Genomic DNA, 27,081 nt, shown 5'->3' on the forward strand with positions numbered 1-27,081 from the left:
TCCCGTTCATCCCGGGGGCCCTAATCCGGCACCTCCGAGCTTTGTTCCTCGTGTCTTCTTCCCCCTGGCCCTCCCTCTGCTCCTGCCATGAACACCCTCCCCACCACCCCATTTGCTCAGGAAGGAGTCCTCCACGAGGAGCTGTCCACCTATCCAGACGAGGTGTTTGAATCCCCTTCAGAAGCCGCCCTCAAAGAGTGGGAAGAGAAGCCTCCGGAGCAGGCGGACCTCACGGGGGGCGCTCTGGACAGGAGCGAGCTGGAAAGGAGCCACTTGATGCTGTGAGCCTCTCCCCTGGGGTGCAGAGGGGGCTCCTGGTGGCAGGGGCCCCTGAGTTTGGGGTGAGGGGGAATCTTAGACAAAAGGCTGGGCTCCCCCCCAGGCTCTCTGATGCCCTGGAGCCACTTCTCCTTAGATAGAGAGCCCAGCAGGGGAGAGTACAAAGGATCCTGGAGGGGGAGTCAGGAACATCCCCGTTTAAACCCTAGCTCTGCCCTTCCCTGTGTGGCCTTGAGCAAACCATCTCCCATCTCTGGACCTCATTGTCCTCCTGTCCTTATGACACAAATGAAGAAGTAGCTTATCAAGTCATTCATAGGGCATGTTTAGGCTTGGTAAAAGGAATTCAAAAGAGCTGTCCAAAAACGGGCTTTTTGAAGGGCAGGGGTGGTGGCAGGGAATTTTATAGCTCTGGAAGTCTTCCAGGAGAGGCAGAATAACCCCTTTGGACGGAGTCAGAGGGTAGAGAAAGGACCTGAGGGCCTCCCAGCTTTAGAGACCAGGGGAGTCTGTTCATTCCTTTTAGGTTCTGTGATCTGTAAGTTTGCCTTGCACAGCGTAGGCACTTGATAAATGTTTATTGATTGAGATTTCCCCTTGAATCAGTTTTATCCCCAGACGAGCTTTCTGGGGAACTTCTTTGGCGATTGCCTGTCATTTGCACGTCCCAGTCTGCATCTGCTCTTGGAGGTGGGCCCTAGAAGGTGCCGAGCCTCTGGGCAGCGGGGCTGGGCCCTGGCTGAGCCTGGCCGTGTCTTTGCAGACCTCTGGAGCGGGGGTGGCGGAAGCAGAAGGAGGGGGCCGCCGTGGCTTCCCAGCCCAAGGTGCGGCTGCGGCAGGAGGTGGTGAGTGTGGCGGGGCCACGGCGAGGTCAGCGCATCGCTGTGCCAGTCAGGAAGCTCTTTGCCAAGGAGAAGAGGCCCTACGGACTGGGCATGGTGGGTCGGCTCACCAATCGCACCTATCGGAAGCGCATAGACAGCTACGTTAAGCGGCAGATTGAGGACATGGATGACCACAGGTGGGGAGTGGCAGGGGAACGGGGTTTGGATGCTGGGGTCGAAGTGACCAGGAAGGGAGTGGGCACCGAGGGTTGAAAGGTTAGGGTGATTGGGAGGCTGAGTGCTCGAAGCAAATTCATGATATGAACACCCAGATTTATGGGAAAGATCGGTCTGGTACTGAGGCTTCCTAAATAGCAATAGCAATCCTTATGGAGGGCCTTGAGGTTTGAAAAGTGCTTTCTATCCAGTATCTTACGTGACATTCATACTAACCTGTTGAAGTGGGTGTTTTTTAGGCATTACTTATCCCCATTTTACAGATGAGGAAACAGACCCACAGAGGGAAAGTGACTTGTCCATGATCACACAGCTAGTGACAGAGGCAGGATTTGAATCCCACACCTGATTCCAGGTCCATCACCCTATCCATTATACCAGATTTTACAAAGCCTTCCTGTGGGGCTCATGCATGGACCCCTCGGCTTGAGAGCTGGATGGGATTCTAAAGAGATCATTGCGTAGACATTGCGGTCTAACAGGGCTTTGGGTTTGGAGTCAGGATGCGGGTGTGAATTCTGGCCCTGCAGGACTTGGGCAAAGCACTTTCCCTCTCTTAACTGTTACATGAAGGGGATGTTCTAGATGAGTCCTTTCCAGCTCTAAATGCTATGAGCAACTTCATTTTGCAGTTGTGGAAATGTTGCTTGGGAAATCGGCCATTGAATCAGTCGAGGCTTGAACTTTGCCCTCTGACCCGTACCCCCATTTTAGTTTCTATGTCCCTAGGGTTGGGGAGCAGGTCTGCTTGAGAAGGGAAGGCCCCTCTGTGTATGGTGCCCAGCACCGCCTCCTCAGGGTGGCCCGGCACAGTCCTGAGCCCCTCGTTCCGTCTCCAGGCCCTTCTTTACCTACTGGCTGACCTTCGTGCACTCGCTCATCACCATCCTGGCCGTGTGCATCTACGGCATTGCCCCCGTCGGCTTCTCTCAGCACGAGACGGTGGACTCGGTGAGGACCCCAGGGAGCCGGGGTGGCGTAGCCGTAGCCGTGGGCCTCAGCCCAGAGCTCCCCCCATGCGCTTCCTTTCCCCAGCGGCTCCGGCTTCTACCGTGGGTCACTTAAGCCCGCTCAGGGCAAGGTGGGAGTTGGGATAACCTCACTTGTTTCTGGTCAGTACCCTGGCTGGTCTTTGGACCTCCCCTTGGACCCAGTCCCTTCCCTCCTGGGGCCTCAGGTCTCTAGCAGAGCATTTGGCCGTTGTGCCCAAATACCTGGAGAATCCTCTCTTCCCCCAACTTCATCCCTGCCTTTATTCCCTGGGCAAAAGCCTGTGGCTGTGCTGGATCAGGCATGGAGTGGAGAATGTCCCAGAGTGAAGATTCGATGGCCCTGAAATCCTCTCCTCCCACTCCCACCCGCACTGGCCGAGGCAGCGGCAGCTAGAGTATAGCACACAGGAGGAGCCTGGCTCCAATCTCGCTCTCTGCCTTGCAGCGTCCGTGTGCCCCTGGTGTTTTGTTCCCTGGCCTTGGGCTCCCTTCTCTGTAAAAGGATGGGGGGCTAAGGCCAGGGGCTCCCTAGGCTCCCTCCGAGCTCTGAACCATGGCTCTGGAAATGGTCTCTCTGGGGCCTGCCCCCTCCCTGCCTCCATGGTGCTCCCTGCTGCCCGTGGCCTGGGCTTCTCCGCCCAATCTCAATTCGGTCCCATTCCCTTCAACGCCTGCGCTTTCCCAACAGGTCTTGCGGAACAGAGGAGTTTATGAGAATGTTAAGTATGTGCAGCAGGAGAACTTCTGGATCGGCCCAAGTTCAGTAAGTTTTTGTGGTATAGTGTGGAAGGGGCACTTGATGGGGAATCAGAGGATGAGGGTTGGAGGCCCCCATCTCTGCTGCTTCTACCCTTTAGGTGACCTGAATAAGCCTTTCCCTGGGCCTCCATTTCTTCTCACATCAAATGAGGGATTTTATGATCCCCCAAGATCCCTTCTGTCTACGAATTCTGTGATCCAGAGAGGGCTTGGGGCTAGGAAAGGGGTGTCTGTCCACACCTGATGGTGACTCTCCCCACTCTAAACTGTGACTCACTCACACAGGAGGCGCTCATCCACCTCGGGGCCAAGTTCTCTCCATGCATGCGGCAGGACCAGCAGGTGCACAATTTCATCCAGGCCACTCGCGAGCGAGAGAAGCACTCGGCCTGCTGTGTACGAAATGACCGATCAGGCTGTGTGCAGACTTCTGAGGAGGAGTGCTCCGTGAGTACCTGCCTCCTTCCCTGGGCGCCCCCTCTTTTTCCCTGATCCTAGTGACTCCGGGAACACCGGGGACCTCAGAGATCATTTCATCCCCTGCTTCATCGTACAGATGAGGGAACCAGAAGGGAAGGGTCTTAGGAAGGCTCTTACCTACTTGAGCCAAGTCTCTTGCTTCCCTCTCTGGGGGTGCAGTTGTGGAGCCTGGTTTGGCGTTCGCGTGTCATTGAGATAAGCTCAGCTCTCACTCAAGCCCCAGCCTTACCCCCAGTTTCCAGGGACTTCTGGGTGGGATGCTCTAGGAGAAGCTCCATTGGAGGAGAGAGAACATTGGATCTGGAGTCAATAGTCCTGGCAAGTCACTGAACTCCCGAGCCCCACTTTCCTCATTTGTCCTGTCCTGCCTAGCTGTGATGAGACAAGCCTAGCCCTCCATGATCACCCCGCTTCAGTTCTGAGTTCCCCTCTGACTCGTCATCCTGGAGAAGATGATGACATTTTAATGTGTTTCTGCCTCCACACCTGCTCTGTGCCCCAACATTGTCCCTAACCCTGAATGTGTGTGTGTGTGTGGGGGGGTGGGGGAGACAGATGGAAGAGGTAGGTGGGAGATCCCAGAAGCTTTGCACCACACTTGCACTAAAGTCATGGTGTTTGTTTCCCTTCATCATCCATGTCTGTGAGCTTGTTAGTGATTTAACCCCAGCCCCCAAAGTGTGTGCTGATGATAACCTGTGTTTCCATAGAACTTTGCCAATTGCTGTCTTCACCCCAGCCCTGTGGGGTAGGTAGTGCAAGTATTATTATCCCCACTTTACAGATGGGGAAACTGAGGCTCTGAGAGGTTGTGACTTGCCCATGATCATACAACTAGTAAGTGTCTGAGATGGGATTTGAACCCAGGTCTCTTGATTCCAAGTCCTCCTTTCCATCAGAACTTGCTAGCTTAGTAGTATCCACATCACCCTTCTCGTTTTTATGATTCTTTTTTGACTATTCTGGTGTGTTTAACATGAACTTGGTGTCGTCCTTATCTGTATAGTAGTCTGCATGATGGATTAGCTCTTTTTACTTTGCATCATTTCTTATGTCTTCTCATTTCTTTGAAGTCTTTGTATTTGTTATTTCTTATGAAAGTCTTACTTTAGAAAACACATTTCCCCAGGGATTAGGCCAGCCCTTTTCTTTTTTAACTCCCTATTCCCTGCCCTTTACCCAGAACTTTCTTGTGAGGCTGACTCTACCCACTCTCTTTCTCTCCAGTCCACATTGGCCGTGTGGGTGAAGTGGCCTGTTCACCCCAGCACTGCAAACCTGGCTGGGAACAAGAGGCAGTTTGGGTCTGTCTGCCACCAGGACCCCAGGTAGGTCGCCATGGTGGGGCCTTCCCAAAAAGGCTCTGCCATTCCCAATCCCTTGCCCTGGGCTAGAGACCCATAGCATGCTAGATTTGAGATCTTTGATTCGAATGGCCTAACCCTGTTGAAGGGTGGAACGGGAAGGGGATGAGCATGTAATAGGATCAGAAATGCTCAGATTTGGGGGACTTTAAATTGTTCCAACTTGGGGCTGCAAATATTTGGGTTGGCATGGGGAGGCCTGGGAAGATGAGGGCCCAATGGCAGAGGGTCTGACCAGCTACGGCATTACAGGGTATGTGATGAGCCATCCTCTGAGGACCCACATGAATGGCCAGATGACATCACTAAGTGGCCGGTAAGTGGGATACCTTCATGGGTGGGAGGGAAGTAATAGGCACCTTCAACTCTGGAGACCCAACTATCCCCTAACCCTGGGATCCTGTGATACTGGCGCTCTCAGGGACAATCAGACCTAGGCCAAGTGTACTTATTCTGCCTGAATCTGTGGATTCGGGGCTGGCTAGTTGAAGAAGAAGCCAGGCAGGTGCCCAGGGGCCTACAGGCAGTTCTCCATCCCCACAGGGCGGTGGGAGTGGCTTAAACCCTACTTTATAAAGACATCACATAGAAGAACATCAATCCTTGTAATTTATATATTCCTATCCTTCTCAGCCCAGCTTCACTGTTTGTGCCTGGCAAAAACTGGGAGAGAGAGCTCACCTTAGGAATACCAGAGTTAGAAAACACATTGTGGAAGATCATAAGAGGGAGAGGATCTTAGAGAAGCCTTCATCCAACCCTCTCAGTTTACATCTATAGAAAAGTCCAAAGAGCACTTGCCTAAGGCTACCAAGGCAATAAATAGCAAGGCTGGGATTTTAAACCCAAGGCTTCTGACTTCAGATCCATTTTTTCCAGGACTCCAGCTCCCATGCTTAACTTAACATGCGCCCTTATAGTCATCTAACAAGCTCTCCTAAAGCCATACCATTACCAAAGCCTGGGTCAAGGTTTATGGTCTCCATTTTACTGAGGATACTGAGACTCAGAGGGGGAAAAGAGATGGGTGTAAGGAGCAGTAAGTATGGAAATAGAATGAGAACCTAGGCCTCTGGGCTGAGAGCTTGGGCTTCTTTTGGTGATACTCAGTGCCCTGGGCACTGTGGGCTGTAGGAAGGGGGAGCAAACCACAGGATGCCTTACTGGACCAGTCCTGCCCTTCCTCATCCATATGGGGAGGGAATGACTTTCCTTTCTCTCCTAACCCGTTTATAACCCAGATCTGCACCAAAAACAGTGCTGGGAACCACACCAACCACCCCCACATGGACTGTGCCATCACCGGGAGGCCTTGCTGCATTGGTACCAAAGGAAGGTGAGAGAGGACTAGCCCCTGCCTCCCCAACCAGGCCTCTCAGGGACTGGTGCCCAGGGTGCTGGGACATATGGGAAAGGCCTGAATCCATCCACTGGCTAGATAACGGAGACTTAACTGGATTGCCACACTGATGATAAGTTTTGATGACCTGAGACAGTAACAAGCCGGGGAGGAGGAGACCAGATTAAAGAGGACCTTTGGGGTGACCCGAAGCCAGCTGCTACCCTGTCTGAATTTTCCTCCCTCTAAGGTGTGAAATCACTTCTCGAGAATACTGTGACTTCATGAGGGGCTATTTCCACGAGGAGGCCACCTTGTGCTCCCAGGTATGGGGGTGGAGACAGGGAGAATCTTTTCATTCAAGTTCCTTTAGGAATAATAATAAAAAGGCCAAGTGTCTGAACAGTGTGTGTTTGGGTGGGTGGGGGGACAGTATTGGCAAAAGGATTCCAAGCCTTTTCCCTGGGGATACTGATGGGCCACTGTCTATGCAGGTGCACTGCATGGATGACGTCTGTGGCCTTCTGCCCTTCCTAAACCCTGAGGTTCCTGACCAGTTCTATCGCCTCTGGCTCTCTCTTTTCCTACATGCTGGGTAAGTGACTACCCTCCTGGGGTGGGACCTAGGGGCTTTTCTGGGGTAAAAGGTTGAATGTGATGACCAGGCTGCTGGACCTGTTGCCTCCTGGGTTTCCTCATCCTCACTGTCCAATTTTGGCAGGAACTGGGGTTAGGCATGGAGGTGGGGAAAGTTAAGATCCTTTTTCCGTGAAAGACTGCATCTGATACAATAATGAAATCATGGCAATTCCAGGTTTACCCGAGGCTGATGGGGGGAAAAAGCATTAATAATTAAATGACTATTGTGTGCAAAGTGCCCCATTTACAAATAGAAAAATGCCTTCTAATGGAGAGGACAACATATGGACCATAACGATCTAGATGGGGTGAACTCTAGGGTTTGTAAGGGAAAATGAATGTATATAGTTCTAAGTATTCTGCTCCCCTTTCCTTAACAGGATCTTGCACTGCCTGGTATCTGTCTGCTTCCAAATGACGATTCTTAGGGACCTGGAGAAGCTAGCTGGGTGGCACCGTATCTCCATCATCTACCTTCTGAGTGGCATCACAGGCAACCTGGCCAGTGCTATCTTCTTGCCCTACCGGGCTGAGGTAAGGCTCTAAGGCGTTCCCAAGAGGCACATACATGTCAGTCAGTCTGGGTGTTGTTAGGATCTATCTGATTTCACAGACCTTCTTTCAGCTTGGCTTACTGAGTAATGCTTTGCCTTTCTGGTTGTCATTTTCTCATCTTTAGAGGGAGGGGAGTATACTAGATCAGTGGGATTTCTTTTGCGTCCCGATAGACCACAGTTCTGTTCTAAGAATCCTCTGAAGACCCTAAGAGTTCTTTCGCTGTGGTCCTTGAAACCAACTTTTTCTTGTATTGTTTTTGAATCTTATTTTCCTAACATGACTGTAAAGTAGTCAAGTACTGGGCCTATCTCCTTTTCTTCATATCCTGCAGAGCTTAAGTGAGCACATTCTAGGTACTTGAAGACTCCTTTGAAGGTTAGAGGCAGCATTATGTGGTTGACCCTCATTTTCTACAGCAGACACATTTCTGAAAATGTACCTAAAAAGAATTTTTGCAAATGAGAAATGTCGAACCACTTTGTCCCTAGTATGGGACCAGACACAGTAGGGGAGAATTCCAGAAAAGCACTTAACGAAATCACTACCCTCATGGAACTTGTAAACTCTTAAATGTATGATGGAAATCTTGGCCCCAGGAAAGAGATTTGCTTTTGGCTAGTTGGGGACTATGGGAATGAAATGGTACTTGCTATTAGATGGGAACACTTCATTATTTACTTAAATGCTTTTCTTAGATACAAGGGAAAGTCTCATGGATTAAGTGGTGTGTATGTGTATATGAGAGAAGAGGGCAGGTGGGAATAATATCCATAAAAGACTAATATAAAGACAAAAATCATTTCAATAAACTTATTCACAAAACTTAAAAGACAGGATTTATGGGGTTCCAGTCCTGGCCCCACCACTAACTCACTCCTTTTCCATAAGATTGGATTTATAAGCTTATTCAAGATTGTAAGAGATACAAAAGGCTGACTAGAAAAGGTCTGTTCTTGTTAGAATGATTTTACAAATTGCATTCCAAATTAATCTTTTAAAGTGGAACATTTCAGGTTTATTCAAGAGAATTTAGAACCTTCCAATCAAGCCACTTGAACCATGTTAGATCCTTGGATCCTTTGAAAATTGTGGTTAGTCAGTCAGTAAATAAAGGGTTTACTGTGTTCCAGGCAATATGCTTAGCATTGAGCTAAAGCAGAACTCATGGTCTAATTGGGGATACAATATGTAAGCTACTATGTATAAACAAACTATCTAGGACAAATAGGAAACAATCCACAGAGGAAAGACTTCTTGTAGGAGGTGATGGGAAAGTGAGCAGACTGGGAGAGTTCGGGTCTAAAGGTACTCTAGAAAGAGGCAAGGCTTTAGCAAACACCTCTGAGCCCAATCTGTTCTAGTCCCTCTCCCTTACCCCATCTTTTCATTTTTGGTCTTGGCCCCATTTCTTCCCCTAGTGGCCTACCCCAGCAGCTCCCCCTTCTCTTCTTCATTTTCCTTCTTGCAGGTTGGCCCTGCTGGCTCCCAGTTTGGCATCCTTGCCTGCCTGTTTGTGGAGCTGTTCCAGAGTTGGCAGATCCTGGCTCGGCCTTGGCGAGCCTTCTTCAAGCTTCTGGCTGTGGTGCTATTCCTCTTCACCTTTGGCCTCCTGCCATGGATCGACAATTTTGCCCACATCTCTGGCTTCATCAGTGGCTTCTTCCTTTCCTTTGCCTTCTTGCCCTACATCAGCTTCGGCAAGTTTGACCTGTATCGAAAGAGGTGCCAGATCATCATCTTCCAGATCATCTTCCTGGGGCTCCTCTCTGGCCTAGTGATCCTCTTTTACTTCTACCCAATCCGCTGTGAGTGGTGCGAGTTCCTCACATGCATCCCCTTCACAGACAAGTTTTGCGAGAAATATGAATTGGATGCTCAGCTCCACTGATCCAGGGCCATGGGAGGTGAAACTTGGGAGGACAATGGTGCTGGACTGGAGCTGGGAGCTGTGTCTCCCTTTCCCCCAGGTGGGGACAGACTCGGTCTCATCCCACTGGCTAATCTTGCCTACCTCCCAGACTGCACTCAGCAGTCCAGCCTGGCCCTGCCTCATCTCACCGTGACTCACATGTTTCCTGAAAACAGAATGATTGTGCCTTGTTCAGTTTTGTTGAACCCCTTTTATGCCTCCAGGTTTTTATTACACTAGTGTCCATAACTACCTTTTTAACTAGCCCAGCCGACGACCACCACATGTGGCCAATAAATGGAACGGGAGCGTTTTAGCTGCCATTAACTCAGCTTGTACTTGTCTCTTTCTCCTTTCTAGGCTGTCAACCTCAGTGGGGTAAGGGGGAACTCCTTCAAAGGCAATCAGAAAATAGTAGCCATAGGTACCAGGGACATTATGATAGTATGGAGCCACAAAAATGAACTTTTTCAGAAGTTCAGAAGAACTTTGCAAGAAGTCAATAAAACTAGGGTAGGGGAGAGGGCAAAATGATTATTTTTAAGAGTTGGAAGAATTTTTTTTTTAATTTGGAAAATTTTATTTAATTCAGAATATTTTTACATGGTTACAAGATTCATGTTCTTTCCCTCCCCTTCCCCTGCCCACTCCTGTAGCTAATGTGCAACTCCACTGGGTTTTACAAATGTCATTGATCAAGACCTATTTCCATATTGTTGATATATGCACTAGGGTGATCATTTAGAGTCAACATCCCCAATCATATCCCCATCAAACCATATGATCAGGCAGTTGTTCTACTCCCAGAGTTCTTCCTCTGAATGTGGATAGTGTTCTTTCTCATAAGTCCCTAAGAATTGTCCTGGATCATTGCATTGCTGCTAGTAGAGAAGTCTGTTATGTTCAATTGTACCACAGTGTATCAGTCTCTGTGTACAATGTTCTCCTGGTTCTGCTCCTTTCACTCTGCATCAATTACTGGAGGTCATTCCAGTTCCCATGGAATTCCTCCAGTTCATTATTTCTTTGAGCACAATAGTATTCCATTACCAACAGATACCACAATTTGTTCAGCCATTCCCATTTGAAGGGCATCCCCTCATTTTCCAATTTTTGCCACCACAAAGAACGCGACTATATTTTTGTACAAATCTTTTTCCCTATGATCTCTTTGGGGTATAAACCCAGCAATGGTATGGCTGGATCAAAGGGCAGGCAGTCTTTTAGCACCCTTTGGGCATAGTTCCAAATTGTCATCCAGAATGGTTGGATCAATTCACAAGGGAGTTGAAGAATTTTAAAGGAAGGTAGGAACATGATGGGAGTGGGCAAGGGGAAGCTTTGTCAGGTCAGGAAAAAAGGGGCCCTAGTCACTAGCATGAGAAAAAATGCTTCTGAATACAAGAGAACAAAAGGACTCAAGTGCCTTTCATCAGTAGAAATATGTTTTATAGAAACCGTAGCCCCACTTCCCTTCCTTTTACTCAAAATAAGGATCCATAGAATTTGAATGTAACAAGTATAGAAGAGGGGCAACTGGGTAACAAGTGCCAGGCCTGGAGTTGGGAGGAGCTGAATTCATATTTAATCTCAGACACTTCCTAACTGTAGGCAAGTTACTTGATTGCCTAGCCCTTGCTACTATTGTCTTATCCAGTTGATACTAAGACAGAAGATAAGGGTTTGAAAAGAAAAAAAAATACACAGAGGGGATAAAGGTGGCAAATATAATGAAAACATTCAGAGGGTGCTAGGCCCAGTAGGTGGGTCATACCCAAAGCACCAAGTTTCAAGTCTTCTGCTCCTTGAGAGCTAGCCCATTGTTGTTATCCCTTCCCTTTCCAGTCATGCTTAGGGCTGGATGAAAAGATCTCACTCCTGGATTTGGACTGCTGATCCCTATAAAACAAGGAACCTTTCAATCAGGCAATTCTGAATTGGTAAAATCATAGGAATGTGACAGTATTACATAAGGACCCACTTCCCTTAAACTGGATTGGATTAGGAAGAGAGCTGGGCATAGGCCTTAATAGGCCTTCTATCTTCTAAAAGTTTGAAAACAATAGTCATTACTAGAGGAAGGGGGTAGCTGAAGAACAGTCATTTGAGAACCTGCCCTCAAAGACCCAAACTGACTAGTGTGGGAAGTAAAAGTGTGAGAGTGTATGTATGAATATTCGATGTTAATCAGCCTGGGTTTACTTGGAGGTTTTTAAGGTCCTTTGAAGAAAAGCTCCAAAGGAAGTTTATAGGCTTCCTGAGTGCTAACAATGCCACTTATATGCTATGTCATTGACCAGCTGCCATCTCCAGCAGTGGAGATGACATGCACTGGGTGAGCCATGCTTTTTCCTCTTCTCATCTTTGATAACAAACAGCACACATGTAGAAGCTGGCCACAGTTAGAAGCAAAATCTGTGGCCAAGGAACAATGTGATGCTAAACAGGCCTTGTGAATAGCAATCAATGCCATCGACTTCATGATTATACCTATATTTCTATAGTACCGTATAATTTACAAAGCATGTTCTTTACAATGACTTTGGGTTGTTTTATAAAGTTAATTAACTCAATCTGACAAATGAAGAATCCAAGCATTCAGATAGTTAAACAGTCACAAGGCTTAGTGTGGAAAACAAAAATGGGACACCCAATGTTAGGATTTTAACATATGTGTGGGTGATAAATGCTAAGCCAACACCCAGGTCTTATGCTGTGGCAGAAAAAGCAAGGGACTAGAGACCCCAGCTCTTTTATTAACTAGCTGTCTGACCCCAGGCCAAGTCTCAATCTCTCTTCTGCCTAGTTTCCTCACCTGTAAAATGAAGAAGTTAGGCTAAATGAATCCTCAACTTCTCTACTAACTAAAAGAAAAAAAAGGCCTCAAAATTTCTAAGTTGAATGCTTTTTTGCCACCCTCTACCCATGCCACAAATCACCGGAATGAGAAGATGATCTATTCTGGCAGCCTCCCGCATCCTTCTTTCTTCAGAAGACTGGAAATAGTACAAAAAGGGTGACTGTCACACAGACCAAGACCACTGCCCAGTCCTAATCTCCTGGCCCAATTAGCTATTGGAATGACTACAAACTCATAAGCCCCAAATTAGGGGACATTAGTCAAGAAGGAAACTAATTCTGGGCCCTTGAGCTAGTATACAGAGAGGCAGATCATTGTGGCAGGGTTAGGAAAGAGTTTAACATTGGCATGAACCTAAAGGAACTGAAGTAAATGCTGTAAGTTCAAACCTATCCTGATCCTTAGGATACAAAGACCCACCTGCTCCTATTTACAAAGTCTTTTTTTAAGCATTACCTCATTTGTTCCTCAGCTTCTTGATAAAGGAGACCTCATCTCTGTTTCGGATGCCGTACCTGAAAGAGAATACTGGTTACTACTCTGGAATCAGACACCACCGTGATTCCTTTATGCTGGCTTGGGGTTTTGTCTAGGGCCTTGCTCTGACACAAAGGACAAAGACAGGATGGTAGACTGAGGCTAGGGAGCTGATACTCAGATGAGCAATAAAAACCCTAACCTTATTGCTCAGTGAGAGATCTTGAACCCTGGGGTAAAATAACTTGGATGTATTGGATTCAAAAACCTACTTCTTCCCTTCTAAAAATATTTTTGAGCTCTTTCTACATTTAACTCACTAACATGAGGTAGAAAGATGATACAAAGTATCAAAGTCCATCTCTTTAACTTCAGATGATGTTATCACCTTCCTTCAGCCCAACTCCTTTTGGTCCGGAGTTATTTGCATGACTGGTTAAAGGCTAACTTTGGACTAACAAGGATCACATTTCTAATGTGTGTTTTCCTTCTAATAGTCAAATGGCAAACCAATCCAGTATCCTTGCCAAGAAAATCTCATAGAAGGTATGTATGGTCCATGAAGTCACAAAGAGTCAGACAACAGAACAACAAGGCGGCCTTTAAACCTTGGTACATTTTTACCTTTGTCTGCCTGCTCTCTTCTTCTCTTCCTATTTGATATCAAAACCATGGTCAAGCTAACCTTTTAGGAAAGCTGCTGACAGCTTAACTTTCTAAAAAACGAAGCCATTCATCAATTCAAAATTTATCAAGCACATGGAGATCCCTGTGTTGTTGTACATGTCCCCTCATACCTATGTTCAGAATACTATTCTGGGAGTGTTGAGTGGGAAGAACATGTTGTCAGTCCTTTAAGAATTAAATGAGCATCTTGAATGTCTGCAATCATTTAGGCAATGCTGGTCTACAGGTACAGGATCTCTAGAATTTCCTGCAGCATAAATGAAATGGGCTACTTACTCTCGGAGCTTCTTCCCATCTTCAGTTAGCTTCTCCCCAGCAAAAGTGAGATGGTATGTTCTCCATATATATGACCTGAAGATCTCACCAAGAATTTAAAAGAGATAGTGAAATTAAACATTAGAATTCAATGCAAAGGTAAACACAATGCCTGTTATCAAAGCTAGATCCCAAGGGTTCTCGGCAGACTATAGTTTCCTTCTGAGGAGTAAGGCTATTTAAGTATTCCTATTATTAGAAAAGTGGCACAGTGATTAAAGTGCTGAGTGTGCAGTCAGGAAAATCCATCTTCTAGATTTCAAATCTGACCTCAGACACTTCATAGCTTTAGGACCCTATTACTTAACCCTGTTTGCTTCCGTTCCTCATCTGTAAAATGAGCTAAAGAAATAGCAAACCATTCCAGTGTCTTTGCCAAGAAAACCCCAAAAGGGGTCATGAAAAATCAGAAACAACTAAAAAACAACTAAACATCAAAATCTGTCAAAGGGGAAAGAGATCCTGAATAAATGAATAAGCATCAGCCCTTTCCTAGAGATTCTAGAGCTAGTGAATCTAGTTTCAAAAGGATTCTTTAGGAGCCTATCTTTATTAATATACCCAAAGCACTCTCTCCTTAAGTACTTCTAGAGATCAAGAATTTCAGGTGAAAGTAATCTTAGAGATTGTCCAGGTCAAACTCCCACCTGGTGGAATCCCTTCTCCAGATCCAGGAAGTAAAATAGGACCTTTGAGTTCAATCCTCATTTTACACATGGAGAAACTAGAGAGAGAAAGCAATCTTCCCAACCTTACACTGTGATTTAGTGGCACGACCAGGATTATAAATCCCAAATCCTAGTTTGCTGTTCAAAAATTAATTCTCAAAGCCTAGTAGGACTGGTAAGAGGTCAGACAGTCCAATGTCCTCCCCAATGCAAGTATCTTATCTTTTGGGCTCCCAGGTGGATGAGTCATTGAGCTTGGATTCTCCTAGAGATGGAGAGCACATCATCTTACAATGTAGCTTTTATAGTTGGGCTTTCTAATTATGCTTTCTGAGGTTGATCTGATATCTACTTCCTTGCCAAAACCTCTACTTCTATTCAAGCTAAGGGTAGGAAAAGAGATGATAAATCTTTAACAACTCACCAGCTGATATGCTGTATGCCCCCCTCTCTCTCCTGTTTGAGCTGCACGTATCTTTGAATAGCCTTCTTCAAGTCCAGGGTTGTAGCATTTTGCACCACGACAACAGCTGAAATATAGGTACAAAGTGTATAGAAGTTCCTAATGGGCAATTAGCTCTGTCCACCCAACTTAGCTTTAACCCAACTGCCTATGATAGGGTGGGGCTCTTCAGGAAGGAAAGGAATTGTAATTCAGAGAGACTGGTAGGCAGAAATCTTAGGACTTGGACCCGATTTAAAACACTTCAGCATTTTAGGAGAGACTTTGGGGCAAGTTCCTTCCTCTCTCCAGGGTCAGTACATTCTGACTATGTTTTACCACCTCAATAGCAAGTCTCACAAATGGTTACAATAGCCAAATATGAATGATAACTATCTCCAGGGTAGTCAAAAAGAGGAAAAAGGATGACTAAAAAGTTCTTACGCATCACTTCTCCATCCACTTTGCACACTCTGACAGTCATTGCTTGGCCATATTCCAGGGCTATCTGAGAATTTATCTCCTCCAACGTGACCTGGAACACAATACTAATTACTTAGAGAAAAAGGATCATTAGACTTAGACCTAGAAAAGGCTTTGTAAGACCATCTGGAAAGTGATGCCCTTTCTCTTTAAGGTTTACAAAGGGCCTTCTTCCCAGCAAGCCGGATAGGTAGACAGGTTCATTATCTTCATTTCAGAGGAAATAAGTTCAGAAAGGTTAAGAGGATTATATTTTACAGAACTTGTTTTAAGGTCTAGGACCAAGACGGTAACAAGTTTTGTTTTGAAAAGCCTTTTACCTTCTATCTTATAATAATACTTATACTGGTTTCCAAAGCTGAAGGGCAGTAATGGCTAGGCAATGGGGTCATGCCTTGCCTGGGAAGTGTCTGAGGCCAGGACCTCCAATCTCTAGACTTGGCTCTCAATACACCAAACCTACCTAGCTGCCCGAGTAACACAGGTTTTTGACTCCACTGTGCTATTCTGCCAAAATGGAAATGAGTTGAGTAGAAGCCACTGGTAGCTACTGCCTTGTCTGATCCACACAGTGCAAATGCCCATTCCCCCCCTAACCGCCCCTCATATTTCCTCAACTACACAGACTTCACAAGCTAAAAGGATCAGATTCTAATTTTCTACTTGGCTGTACTCATTTTTAGAGTCTTTTGGCTTTATCATACGGAACCTCCCTCCTCTCCCAACTTCCCCGGATTAGACTGTAAGCTTCAGTTTTTTATCTTGATGGCTTAGCACAACGCCTGGCAGGTAGCAGGCACTTAGTAAACGTTAACAGACATTTTAATTCGCATCTGGTAGTTTTCACATATTACTATACTAGGTCAGGGAAGAAAGCTGCGAGGGTTTGGGCCTGGGTCCCAGCGACCCTTTCCTTCCCGTACTTGGATAGGCAGGTCACAGAGCAGAGGATCCTGAACGATCATGGCGAGTCCCTCTTGAAATACGTCTACCACCTCGGCGTGAGGCAGCGCCTCCTCTTCGTCATCTTCTTCTTCTCCACCGCCGCCGCTGCTCTCTGCTTCCACCTCTTCCTTAACGACCTGCAGCTTCTCCCCATTATCCCAGTCGTCCGCCTCCATGCCTTCAGCAGGAAACTTCTGAGTAAGCCTTCTCAAAACGGCCTCTGGGAAATAGAAAAGCGGGATGCTGCAGGGGCCGCTGGGAAACGGCTATTGGTCAAAAGAGAGGGGCGTGGCTTCGATGGCGAGGCTGACTAGAGACGAGAAGCAGACGGGGAAGAGAGAGGCGGGGCTTCATAGGAGATAGCCATAAATGAGAGGAGAGAGGCCGGGCTAACTAGTGGAGGGATTTGCCGACAGAGACGATGAGGAATTTCCATTGGTGGGAGTGAGGGGCGGAGCTTCAGGGTGCGGTTGGGGAACAGCCATTGGTGGGAGCAGAGGATTGGGCTGTCGCGATTTAGTGAGGTGGAATTGTCGCCTGCTGCGGAAGTTGATGGGCCGCTGTAAAGATGCTCCTCTTCTGTCCTGGCTGCGGGAACGGGCTGATCGTGGAGGAGGGACAGCGCTGCCACCGCTTCGCTTGCAACACGTGCCCTTACGTACACAACATCACCCGGAAGGTATGGGCTGATCTGTTGGGGAGGAAAGGAAAGGGGTGTGTATGTGTTTCTGTTATGAAAGTACACGAAAAGGTGCGGTGGTGCGTGTGGATGCACGCTTACGTTTATAGGTGAAATATGTGAAAAGCGTGGTCTAGAGGATATAGAACGTTGGACTTGGGACCCCGAAAGACCTCAACTAGTTGTATGACTGGAAAAATCACTCAATTTCTCTGAATCTAAATGTTTCTTTCTGTAAAAGGAGGGAATTGGATTAGATGGCCTCTAAGGCCCCTTTCAGTTCTGAGTCTATGGCCCTTTGAGCCTAAATGAAAGAGGAAAATCATCTGTGGAGTAGAAGAGATGGTTGAGAGGGGAGAAGGAAACTTGGAGGGACCAAGTGGGAGGTATAAAGAGTAGTGTGTGAGATATCAAGTGGGAGCTGTGAGGTCGTACAAAGAAAATAGACTGTCCTAAGTAGAGCTGGAAGTAAAGCTATGCAAGTTAGGGTGACCAATCAATAAAAATTTATTACGATGGCTACTGTGTACCAAGCATTGTGCTAAGTGCCGGAATAAAACACCTTTTAATGACTTTATTAAAATATACATATTTTTAATGTCGGAAAATTCTCTCCTTAGTCTGAAAATCACTTGTGTTACAGAGTGAAACTTATAATTGACTTTAAGGGGATACTGTTTTTAAATTTTTCTTGCATTGTTGTTAAAGGTAAAAAATCTGTTAAATGGGTAAGGTAATGAGAAGAGAAACTCATAGATTATAGGTTTGTCCATTTTATAACCCCTCATATTCTGTTTTTCAAACTTACCTTGATTTCCAAGCCCTCCACTTTGCAATTCTTTCCCACCTATCACTCTTGCCTTCTGAATTTTGACCAGTGAACCAGTTTGACTCTGATTTATCCTTTTCTCTCATTGACCTGTCAAGCCCTAGATTATCCCTATCACCCAAATTACCATTGCTTCTCTTCATATGCTACTGAACAAAGCTGGATAAAATTACAAAACTGTGCTGACTAGGTCTATTACAAATTTATGTTTCCTAATCTTAATTGAGTCCTCACTGAAGTCAGTCAGTCCTTTTACACCTCCTTAGTTGATTCATTCTCCACAGTAGCTTTTTAAAAAAATTAATTAATTTATTTTAAAGTATTTTTCCATGGTTACAAGATTCATATTCTTTTCCTCCCCGTTTCCTTCCCTTTCTCCCAGAGCCAACAAGCAATTCCACCGGTTTATACATGTATTATCATTCAATACCTATTTCCATATTATTCATTTTTGTAAGAGAGTAATCTTTTAAAAACCAAAACCCCAAATTCTATACCCATATAAACAAGTGATAAATCATACCTTTTCTTCTGTGTTTCTAGTCCCACAATTCTTTCTTTCAAGTCCACGGTAGCTTTTCTTAACTTTTTCATCCCTCCTCAAAACAACCATTGCTCCCTCTTCTTCCACCTGCTTAGCTGAGAACCTTGCTTCATCTTTCATTGAAAAAAAATTGAGGCCTAGACTGTTTTTTTTGCCACTACTTCATTCCTGTCTCATGAGAAGAGGTGGCCTTCTCACCAAGTCAGTCTCATCTTTTCCAAGATTGTTCTCCTCTATCATCCTGACTCTTATACTAATCTTCAATTTCTCCATCTTAGATGGCTGCTTTTCTCCTGCCTACAAATATGCCTATGCCTCCCCCTTCCTCAAAAACGCTTCCTTGATCCTTCCATCCCTGCTAACTATTGTTTTATATCTTTCCTCTTTTATGGCTAAACTCTTGGAGAAGACTATCTACAATATATGCCAATACTTCTCCTGACCCTCTTTTAACTCTCTAGAGTTTTACTTCTGATCTCATCTTTCAATCAAAGTTGCTGTCTCCAAAGTTACTAGTTATCTTTTATTTGCCAAATCTAATGGCCTTTTCTCAATTCTCATCCTTTCTGACTTCTGTGGTCTTTGATATTTTTTAATCACTCTTTTCTTCCTGGTACTCTTTTTCTTACAAGATTTTTGTGACACTGCCCTCTTGTGGTTTTTCTACTGTTTGATTACTCCCCAGTCTCATTTTTTGCATCTTTATGTAGGCAGTGCTTGCTAATCATGGGCTTTCTTAAGGCTCTGTACAGGCCCTTTACTCTTCTTTATTATACTATTTCCCCTTAGTGATCTTGTTAGCTTCCATGGATTCAGTTATCATCTCTATGCAGATGATTCCCTAACCTTACTAATTTTCAGTTTTGTATCTTCAACTGCCTTCTGTACATTTCAAACTGAATATCTTATAAACATTTTATCCTCAACATGTCTCATTATGAATCAGTTATCTGCCCCATCCATTTCCCAGTACTCCCTTATTCCTAATTTCTCTTTTACTGCTGAAGATACCATCATCCTTCAAGTTATAATCCAGGTCATCCTTATCTGACTCTCAACCTCCATGTTCAGTTTGTTGCCAAGACCCATGGATTCTATCTTTACATTATTTCTTTCCTTCCTCCACTATATACTTTTTGATCCAGTGCTTTTGGCCTTTTTTGGTGTTCAGTGCACAAGACACTCCATTTCTCAATACCATCCATGCTTTAAAAAAAAATTCAATTTATTTTCAGCTTAGCATTTTCTTCTTCCTGTGTCCCCCTTCCTTCCCCATTGAGAGAGCAAGGAGGAGGTGAACCCTGTTACAGACATGTATAGTCAAGCAAAACAGATTTCTGTGTTAGCCATGTCCAAAAAATACATGCCCAACTCAGCTGATCACCTCTCTATCTGGAGGTGGGTAACCTGTTTTAACACAAGTCCTTTGGAATTATGGTTGATCAAGGTGTTGATCAGTGTTCTTAAGTTGTTCACAGTTGTCTTTTCACCATTGTTGTTATTCATTTATCTCATAGACTATTAGAGCCAAGAGGGACCTTATAGGTTACCTAGTCCTATCTCATAATTTTATCATAATTTTACAGATGTGTAAAAGAAAATGACTTGCTCAAGATTACATATCTAATTTGGGACCTTGATTTAGACCCTGGTGATCTGACTTTCATTTTGGTCTTTTTTCTGTTATATGTCATTTGTTACTTGGTTTTGATTATCTTTAATCTTCCTAGACTAATTTCCTTGGAGTACCCTTATTGACATCTAAACAACTTTTCTCCCATTCTGTAGTCTCTCCTCAAATATCTGCTTTGGTTGATAAATTTCCATTTATTTGCTCATTGACTCTTGTCAATAGTTTTTTTTTTTAAACCCTTATCTTCCATCTTAGAATCAATACCGTGTATTGGTTCCAAGGCAGAAGAGTGGTAAAGACTGAGCAATGGGGGTTAAGTGACTTGCCCAGAATCACACAGCTAGGAAGTGTCTGAGGCCAGACTTGAATCCAGGACCTCCTGTCTCTAGGCCTGGCTCTCAATCCAATGAGCCACCCAGATACCCTCTTGTTAATAGTTTTTTTTTTTTAAATTTTTTTTTTTTGTTTGTTTTAAACCCTTAACTTCTGTGTATTAGCTCATAGGTGGAAGAGTGGTAAGGGTGGGCAATGGGGGTCAAGTGACTTGCCCAGGGTCACACAGCTGGGAAGTGTCTGAGGCCGGATTTGAACCTAGGACCTCCCGTCTCTAGGCCTGGCTCTCAATCCACTGAGCTACCCAGCTGCCCCCTCTTGTTAATAGTTTTTTGAACCGTGTGTAGAGTTAAATGATCTTGTTGGAGCCTGGGTGGGAGAGATGGATGTCATTCTGTCTTCTGGGGTTTTGATGTGGTGTTGCGGTTTGCTAGGTAACGAATCGGAAGTATCCAAAACTGAAGGAAGTGGATGATGTGCTTGGGGGAGCTGCTGCCTGGGAGAATGTTGACTCTACTGCAGGTAAGAATCAGGGCCCCATTTCTCTAGGCCTTGCCAAGGGTATGAAAAGCAGTTGTACCAGTGACATGAGACTGCTGACCACTTCCCTTCACATCATATACTCAAAATAGTTCCCTGTATAACAAGGGTGAAAGACTTTTAATGTAATGCTTAAATTTTTTTGTAAGAGCTATTTCTATAATACTTTTAGAGTTTACAAAGCACATTACTCACAGCATTTCTTTTTTTTTTTAATATCATTCTTCTCAAAGAAAATGTGCCTCTTATCCACTTTTAAAATGAAGATTTAACATTGTTGTTTATTTGTTTTAGTTCTATCTGACTGTGGCCCCATTTGGCTTTTCTTGGCAAAGATATTGGAGTATTTTGCCATTTTCTTCTCTAGCTCATTTTATAGATGAGGAAATAGGTTTAAGTGACTTGCCCAGGTTCTAAGCCTGGATTCGAACTCAAGAAAATGAATTTTCCTGACTCCAGGCCTGACACTATCCATTGTACCATCTAATTTTCCATTAGACACTCAAGCAAGGGAATATAGAATTTACTTTAATTTAACAAATGAAAAATAGTCTTTACTTATATATTAACTTTATCACTTTTTTCTCAGTAATATTTTATCATATTTTCCCCCAATTTTACATAGAAACAATTTTTAACATTTGTTTTCTGATAATTTGCAATCTAAATTCTCTTCCACCTTCTCCCACAAGTAATCTTGTATAATATGTTAACTATCTGTGAAAAGTGTTTTGTAGTTGTGTTCTTATAGTTCCTGGGGTTTTCTTGGCAGGTGGACTCCCAGGTAGTTCTTAGTTGTGCCTGAGTTCACTTGAATTTTTACTTGTAATATTTTAAAATTAAGTAGTTTTTTTGCTTAAACCCTTCTATTCCGACTTAGAATCAATACTGTGTATTAACTAAAAGCAGAAGAGTAGTAAGGGCTAGGCAATGGGGCTTAAGTGACTTGCGCAGGGTCACATAGCTGGAAGTGTCTGAGGCCAGATTTGAATCTGGGACTTCCTGTCTCTAGACCTGACTCAATCCACTGAGTCACCTAATGGCTTCCTCTATTTTTATTTTAATTCTAAAGTCTCATCTATTTTATTTTATTCAATAAGACAACAGAAGGAAGCTGATCAAAACTTTGACTTTCACATAGTGTATATACATAAGACTAACTAGAAATCTCCCTCTTTTATTGAGAACCCATAAGGCTCTAGAAACTTTGTAGTCATCTTTTAACTGTTAACGAGCAATCAAGACCAACAGGAATGCTTAACAATTTCTCAACCCATAAACATTCAAATCTGATCTGATGGTGAAATAACCCAAGTTGTTTAATAAAGATGTTTATTTTTTTTTATAACATTTGGATTTTTATGCCACAAGGACACAGGCTCTATCCAACAACCTTAATTTTTTTCCTTTTTTAAAAAAATTTTTATTTTGAATATTTTCCCATAGTTACATGTTTCATGTTCTTTCCTTCTCCCCCAAACCCCACTAACCCTCCTTAGCTGATGCACAATTCCACTGGGTTTTACATGTATCATTGATTAAGACCTAATTCCATATTATTGATAGTTGGACTAGAGTTATCATTTAGTGTCTACATCCCCAATAATATCCCCATCAGCCCATGTGTTCAAGCAGTTGTTTTTCTTCTGTGTTTCTCCTCCCACAGTTCTTTCTCTGAATGTGGCTAGTTTTCTTTCTCATAAGTCCCTCAGTATTGCTCTGGATCCTTGCATTGCTGCTAGTAGAGAAGTCCATTATCAACAACCTTAATTTTTATTTTTATTTTTTTATTTTTTAAGTTTTTATTTTGAATATTTTCCCCTAATTACATATTTCATGTTCTTTCCCTCTCCCCCAAGGCCCTCTAATCCCCCCCCCCCTTAGCCCACACATAATTCCACTGGGTTTTACATGTATTATTGCTCAAGACCTAATTCCATATTATTGATAGTTGTACTAGAGTTATCATTTAGTGTCTACACTCCAATAATATCCCCATCAGCCCAGGAGTTCATTTGGGACCTGATATCCTTTCACATTTGCCTTCAAGGATTCACACATTTGTTTTGGCATGCTCTCCTCTTCTGAGCTTACATTTTCGTCTTCCCTATTGCTGAAATAGCTTTTCAGGCTCAGGCTTTTTCTTTCTTTTACTCTTTTTGTGGGACTTTTTTTCATGATCTTGCCTATATGTCGAGACTCAGCTCTACTTCTAGGGTAGAGAGGGAGTACTATTCCCCTGGGTGCCAAGTACCAAATTTAGCTGGATTTTGCTCCTTAACTGCTAGTTTCCCTTGGTGTCTTGAGCACTGGGATTGTTCCTTCTGCTGAGGGTTCTCCTGGATATGCTTGCATTGTGGTCAGTCCTCAAGTTCCTTGGCATGTGCTTGCACTGGCCACTCTTCCTGCTGCTGATTCCACTGCTCTCATCTCTTAACCCCAGGAAGACAGGTCCTTCCTGCTGTGTCCCTTTGTATTTTCTCTGGCTGAAATCCTGTTGATTCTGTTACTCCAAAATTCTTCTTGAGGCATTTTTTTTTCTTTTATGGTTGTTTGGAGGTGAGTTTGGGTGAGCTCAGAGTGTTCCTTACTCCTCCATCTTTTCTGCCAGAAGCAATGTCTCTAGTGTATTAACTATCACATAAGAGAAAGAAATCAGGTCAGAAGGGAGATAGAAGAGGAAGAAGAGAGAGAATGATAACCTCACTGTATATCAGACTGGGGAGGTCAAGCACAATCTCATTTGTTAATATTTTTCTTTAAAAAAAAAACAACTCTTTAGATTAAAAAAAAAGCAAAAAACATTGCTAGAATTTGTTTACAAAATTTTAATGCCTACCTAAAGTTTGAAAGCACAGATATTTCTGGAGACCTCTCTTCTTAAAGGAATATTGAAAAAATTCTCAAAACAAATGAATTGTGAATCACACTACTTATAAAAATACCTGTCATGCAGCACTTTTAGGAGAATTGGAATGTGCTGTTCGATGCTTTAAGCTACATTAAGTCTTTTGGGACACTGTATGTAGCTTCTCCCCAATCCTTCCTTTGTAATGAAGCCATGGGCCCTCTAGGATATCATCTCCATGGCAGCCCAAGTAGGAACTTGGAGCAGTGCTCTGGAATTGAGGTGTTTGCTTTCTTTGTTCTTCAGTTGTGTCTGAGTTCTATGGGGCTTTCATTTGGCTTTTCACACAGCCCTTTTTCTAGGTTTCTTTTCAGCAAATGGTGGGGGAAAAGCCAGTTTTATTCCCTTGATTTTCTTTGGTGCTTTTATTTATATAAGGCTGAGGAAGAAAGATGGTCCTTGGGTGGGATTTGGACCTCTAGCAAAGTCTCTAACCTCAGAGGCTGCCCACCTTTACCCCATGGTATGTGGAGCCTTTCACTGAGAGCCAGTTAGTTTCTTGTTTGGGCATAGAATGGAGCAGAAACACACCAAGGCAGTGTCAGCAGCTGAGCTAAGCCCCCTGTAGATTTTTTGCTCCGGATTGCAGAGTGATAACAGAAAAAATACCTCAAAGACCCTTGTTTAACAATGGGTCAATAGCATTTTTTTATAATAGAAAGAGTAATAGAAATTTAAGTTAAGGTTGATGGCTCATTTTTCTTTCCTCTGCAGAACCTTGTCCCAAGTGTGAACATCCACGAGCTTACTTCATGCAGCTTCAGACTCGATCTGCCGACGAACCTATGACTACTTTCTATAAGTGCTGCAATGCTCAGTGTGGGCATCGATGGCGGGACTAGTCCAGGCGTGTGGTCCTGTTGGCTGACCAGCCGGATTGATATGTGCTGTGCCCAATATCCTCCTGATGCCGTGTGACTCAGAAAGTGCTAGCTCCCAGTGGGAGATGTATATTATGTAACATATGGGTTGTGGAAATAAATGGTGGAAATCTTTTGTGTGGCAGCAAGCTAATTTTCTCCTGGGACCTGTGATCTAAGACAAAGGAAACAATTAGCTGTCTAATGTACTGGACAGAATTGGCCCTGCTAATTTGGAATCTAGAAATAGACTCATTTAATGGGGTTGTTTGTTGGTTCCTTGAAAACAATACATTAGGTAAAATGTAGGAGGCAGAGGAACAGTTGCAATTTGTGGGACACGTTCCTAGGCAGCCAAAATTAAGAATATGAAAGCTTAACATTTTTTAAGGACTTGAACTATATAAACCTTGCTGTGTTATTACTGGTTTTCCTTTCTCTACAACTTCTTTACCTGAGAGATTCAGGTGAGTAAGGCCAAGGCAGGCAGAGTGGCTCCACACTTAACTCTCAGGCAGTGAGTGCAGTGCTTGGAGAAGACAGGAAAGCTCCATCGGAGCAGGTCGAGGCCCAAGTTATCCTGCTGATTTCCATCTCTAGGCAGGCGCTTGATTTTGCCTACAGTACAGTGGATCTAGCAACTATTTTGCGAATAGTCTGAGTATTAAGGGCTTTCTGCCAATCTGAAAGTGAGAGTGGAAGGATTTCACTTTCCCCCTCTGAGTTTTACTTGATTGTGTTGGAGAGAGAATTGATTAACATTTTTCGAAATAGCCCTCAGGCCAACAAAGATTAAGCACATACTATATATGAAGCAATATGCTTTGTACTGGGTTTAAAATCCAAATGATAATTTTCAAGATTCTGACATTCTGCTGGAGGACAGAACATAATAATGATAAGAGGTTTCATGAAGGTAAAATGGTGTGCTATAAAGATAGCATGCCGGACTAGGACCTGTGTTTGAATCCTGCTTCTAAAAGTTTTCTTTTTAAAAAAACCCTTACCTTCCATCTTAACCGATACAGAAGGGCCTCAGGGTCTAAAGAGCTTAGCTGGAGCTCTGACTCCACCACTTTTAGTAAATGGATTCCTGGAAATCGAGTCAAAGGCCCAAGTGCTGGTACTGGTTTTGCTACCTACTAGCTTATGTCCTTGGGCAACTCACCTCCCCTCTCTGAGACTGATTCATCATTTGAAAATGAGGATATATTTTGAAATTTAAAATTCAAGCTTATTTATTTTCATGAAGTTCTGGATTCTCTCCCCTTCTCCACGGATCTAGAAAGCAAGAAAAAACAAAACCGGGAAGCAAACTTAGATATAAAATGAGGATAGCAATACTTTTACTGCCTACCTCGCAGGGTTGTTGGGATTCGGCGTGTTCATGTCTTTTGAACCCAAAGGCATTAAATAAACACTATTTAGTATGAAAAGAATGGAAATGGCAGCATAAAACAAAAGACAAAAAAACAACTACTTGAAGGCTGGAGATCTAGATTCGAGTCGAATTCTGCCTGATTTACCTGTAAACCATTATTATCCTGTTCCCTGAAAATAAGGAAGGGGATGATTGAAGAATAGGTGGATTTTTTTCATGGTCAGCATGTTATGGATGCCATGCGGTATGCTGACCACTAGGTGGTGGAGTGGATAGAGTCAGGGAGACCTAAATTCATATCATAGTCATATACTTACTGATCGATCCCATGCAAGTCAATCTAACTGCCTTAGTGTTCTCTTTTGTAAAATGGAGGTGAAAATAATGGCACTCACCTCCCAGATTATTGTGAGAATAAAGTGAGATAATATTTGTAAAGCTCTTTGTAAATTTTAAAGCACTCTATAATGCTTTAATAAATAAATTTATATTTTATTTTAAGTATTTAAAAATATATATGAATAAAATATAAATGTATTTTAAATATAAAAAACAAAAAATCAAATAAAAATACTTCTAGCTCTTATGTATTTATTTGCATTTGACTCTTTTTTTTATAAAACATTTGTTATATATTTTTTACAAAGTATTTACCAAGAAGCAGTTGTTTGGTCCTCTCCTTTTAAAAAGCCCTTACCTTACTAAATTTTAAGACAGGAGAGCATTAAGGGTTAGGTAAATGGGGTTGAGTGACTTGCCCAGGGTCACATAGCTAGGAAGTATCTGAGGCCAGATTTGAACCCAGGACCTTCTGGTTTGGACCCTGGCTCTCAGTCCATTGTGTCACCTAGCTGTCCCCTGCCTTTTCTTTTAAAGAGTTAGATACCATTTTTATTATCTGTATTTATTGTATCATTCCATGTTAATACATTGAAAAACAGATATTGACTCATGGCATTTCTAGTCATTTTACAGTTTCTTGAATGTGCCTCAAGCACATTGCCATGAACTTAGTTGTAGGGCTAAATCTTTTGTGATATTTAAAATGTTTCATGTTGCACCAAACATGGATGAGGTGAATTTAGGGAGCTAAATTTAGGCTCTGGCTAAGAAATGA

The 27,081-nt window shown here is 43.7% G+C and overlaps 3 protein-coding genes across 5 annotated transcripts in view; 2 read left to right on the forward strand and 1 right to left on the reverse strand.

The window, feature by feature from the left end:
- Positions 1–9,623, forward strand: part of RHBDF1 (rhomboid 5 homolog 1) — a 44,312-nt gene extending 34,689 nt beyond the window's left edge. Inside the window, exons 7-18 of the mRNA XM_044657727.1 lie at positions 121–281; positions 1,043–1,300; positions 2,180–2,291; positions 3,021–3,095; positions 3,377–3,538; positions 4,799–4,899; positions 5,188–5,251; positions 6,177–6,271; positions 6,525–6,600; positions 6,769–6,869; positions 7,294–7,447; positions 8,940–9,623. Of these exons, the coding sequence (XP_044513662.1) occupies positions 121–281; positions 1,043–1,300; positions 2,180–2,291; positions 3,021–3,095; positions 3,377–3,538; positions 4,799–4,899; positions 5,188–5,251; positions 6,177–6,271; positions 6,525–6,600; positions 6,769–6,869; positions 7,294–7,447; positions 8,940–9,359 (1,779 nt within the window). The 3' untranslated portion in view covers positions 9,360–9,623. The remainder of the gene's footprint in view (positions 1–120; positions 282–1,042; positions 1,301–2,179; positions 2,292–3,020; positions 3,096–3,376; positions 3,539–4,798; positions 4,900–5,187; positions 5,252–6,176; positions 6,272–6,524; positions 6,601–6,768; positions 6,870–7,293; positions 7,448–8,939) is intronic.
- Positions 9,108–16,473, reverse strand: SNRNP25 (small nuclear ribonucleoprotein U11/U12 subunit 25). 3 transcript variants are annotated; one of them, XM_044657747.1, is made up of 6 exons: positions 16,236–16,473; positions 15,274–15,364; positions 14,812–14,917; positions 13,681–13,755; positions 12,697–12,755; positions 9,108–9,179 (listed from the first exon to the last, which is right to left on the reverse strand). In XM_044657747.1, exons 1-5 carry the CDS (start codon positions 16,431–16,433, stop codon positions 12,698–12,700), a joined length of 528 nt encoding a protein of 175 aa, XP_044513682.1. In that variant the 5' UTR covers positions 16,434–16,473; the 3' UTR covers positions 9,108–9,179; position 12,697. The 3 variants fall into 3 exon arrangements, with proteins under 3 accessions (XP_044513682.1, XP_044513673.1, XP_044513688.1); XM_044657738.1 differs by lacking the exon at positions 9,108–9,179 and adding an exon at positions 11,043–11,279; XM_044657753.1 differs by lacking the exon at positions 9,108–9,179 and adding an exon at positions 12,342–12,376.
- A 289-nt stretch (positions 16,474–16,762) lies between these two features.
- POLR3K (RNA polymerase III subunit K) lies at positions 16,763–24,719 on the forward strand. Its single transcript, XM_044657151.1, has 3 exons — positions 16,763–16,936; positions 20,710–20,797; positions 24,438–24,719. The coding sequence occupies exons 1-3, from the start codon at positions 16,826–16,828 to the stop codon at positions 24,563–24,565; spliced, it is 327 nt and encodes a 108-aa protein (XP_044513086.1). The 5' UTR covers positions 16,763–16,825; the 3' UTR covers positions 24,566–24,719.
- The last annotated feature ends 2,362 nt before the right edge of the window (positions 24,720–27,081 follow it).

The sequence above is a fragment of the Gracilinanus agilis genome, chromosome 1 (genome assembly GCF_016433145.1).
Source record: "Gracilinanus agilis isolate LMUSP501 chromosome 1, AgileGrace, whole genome shotgun sequence".
In the NCBI taxonomy this organism is placed as follows: Eukaryota; Metazoa; Chordata; class Mammalia; order Didelphimorphia; family Didelphidae; genus Gracilinanus; species Gracilinanus agilis.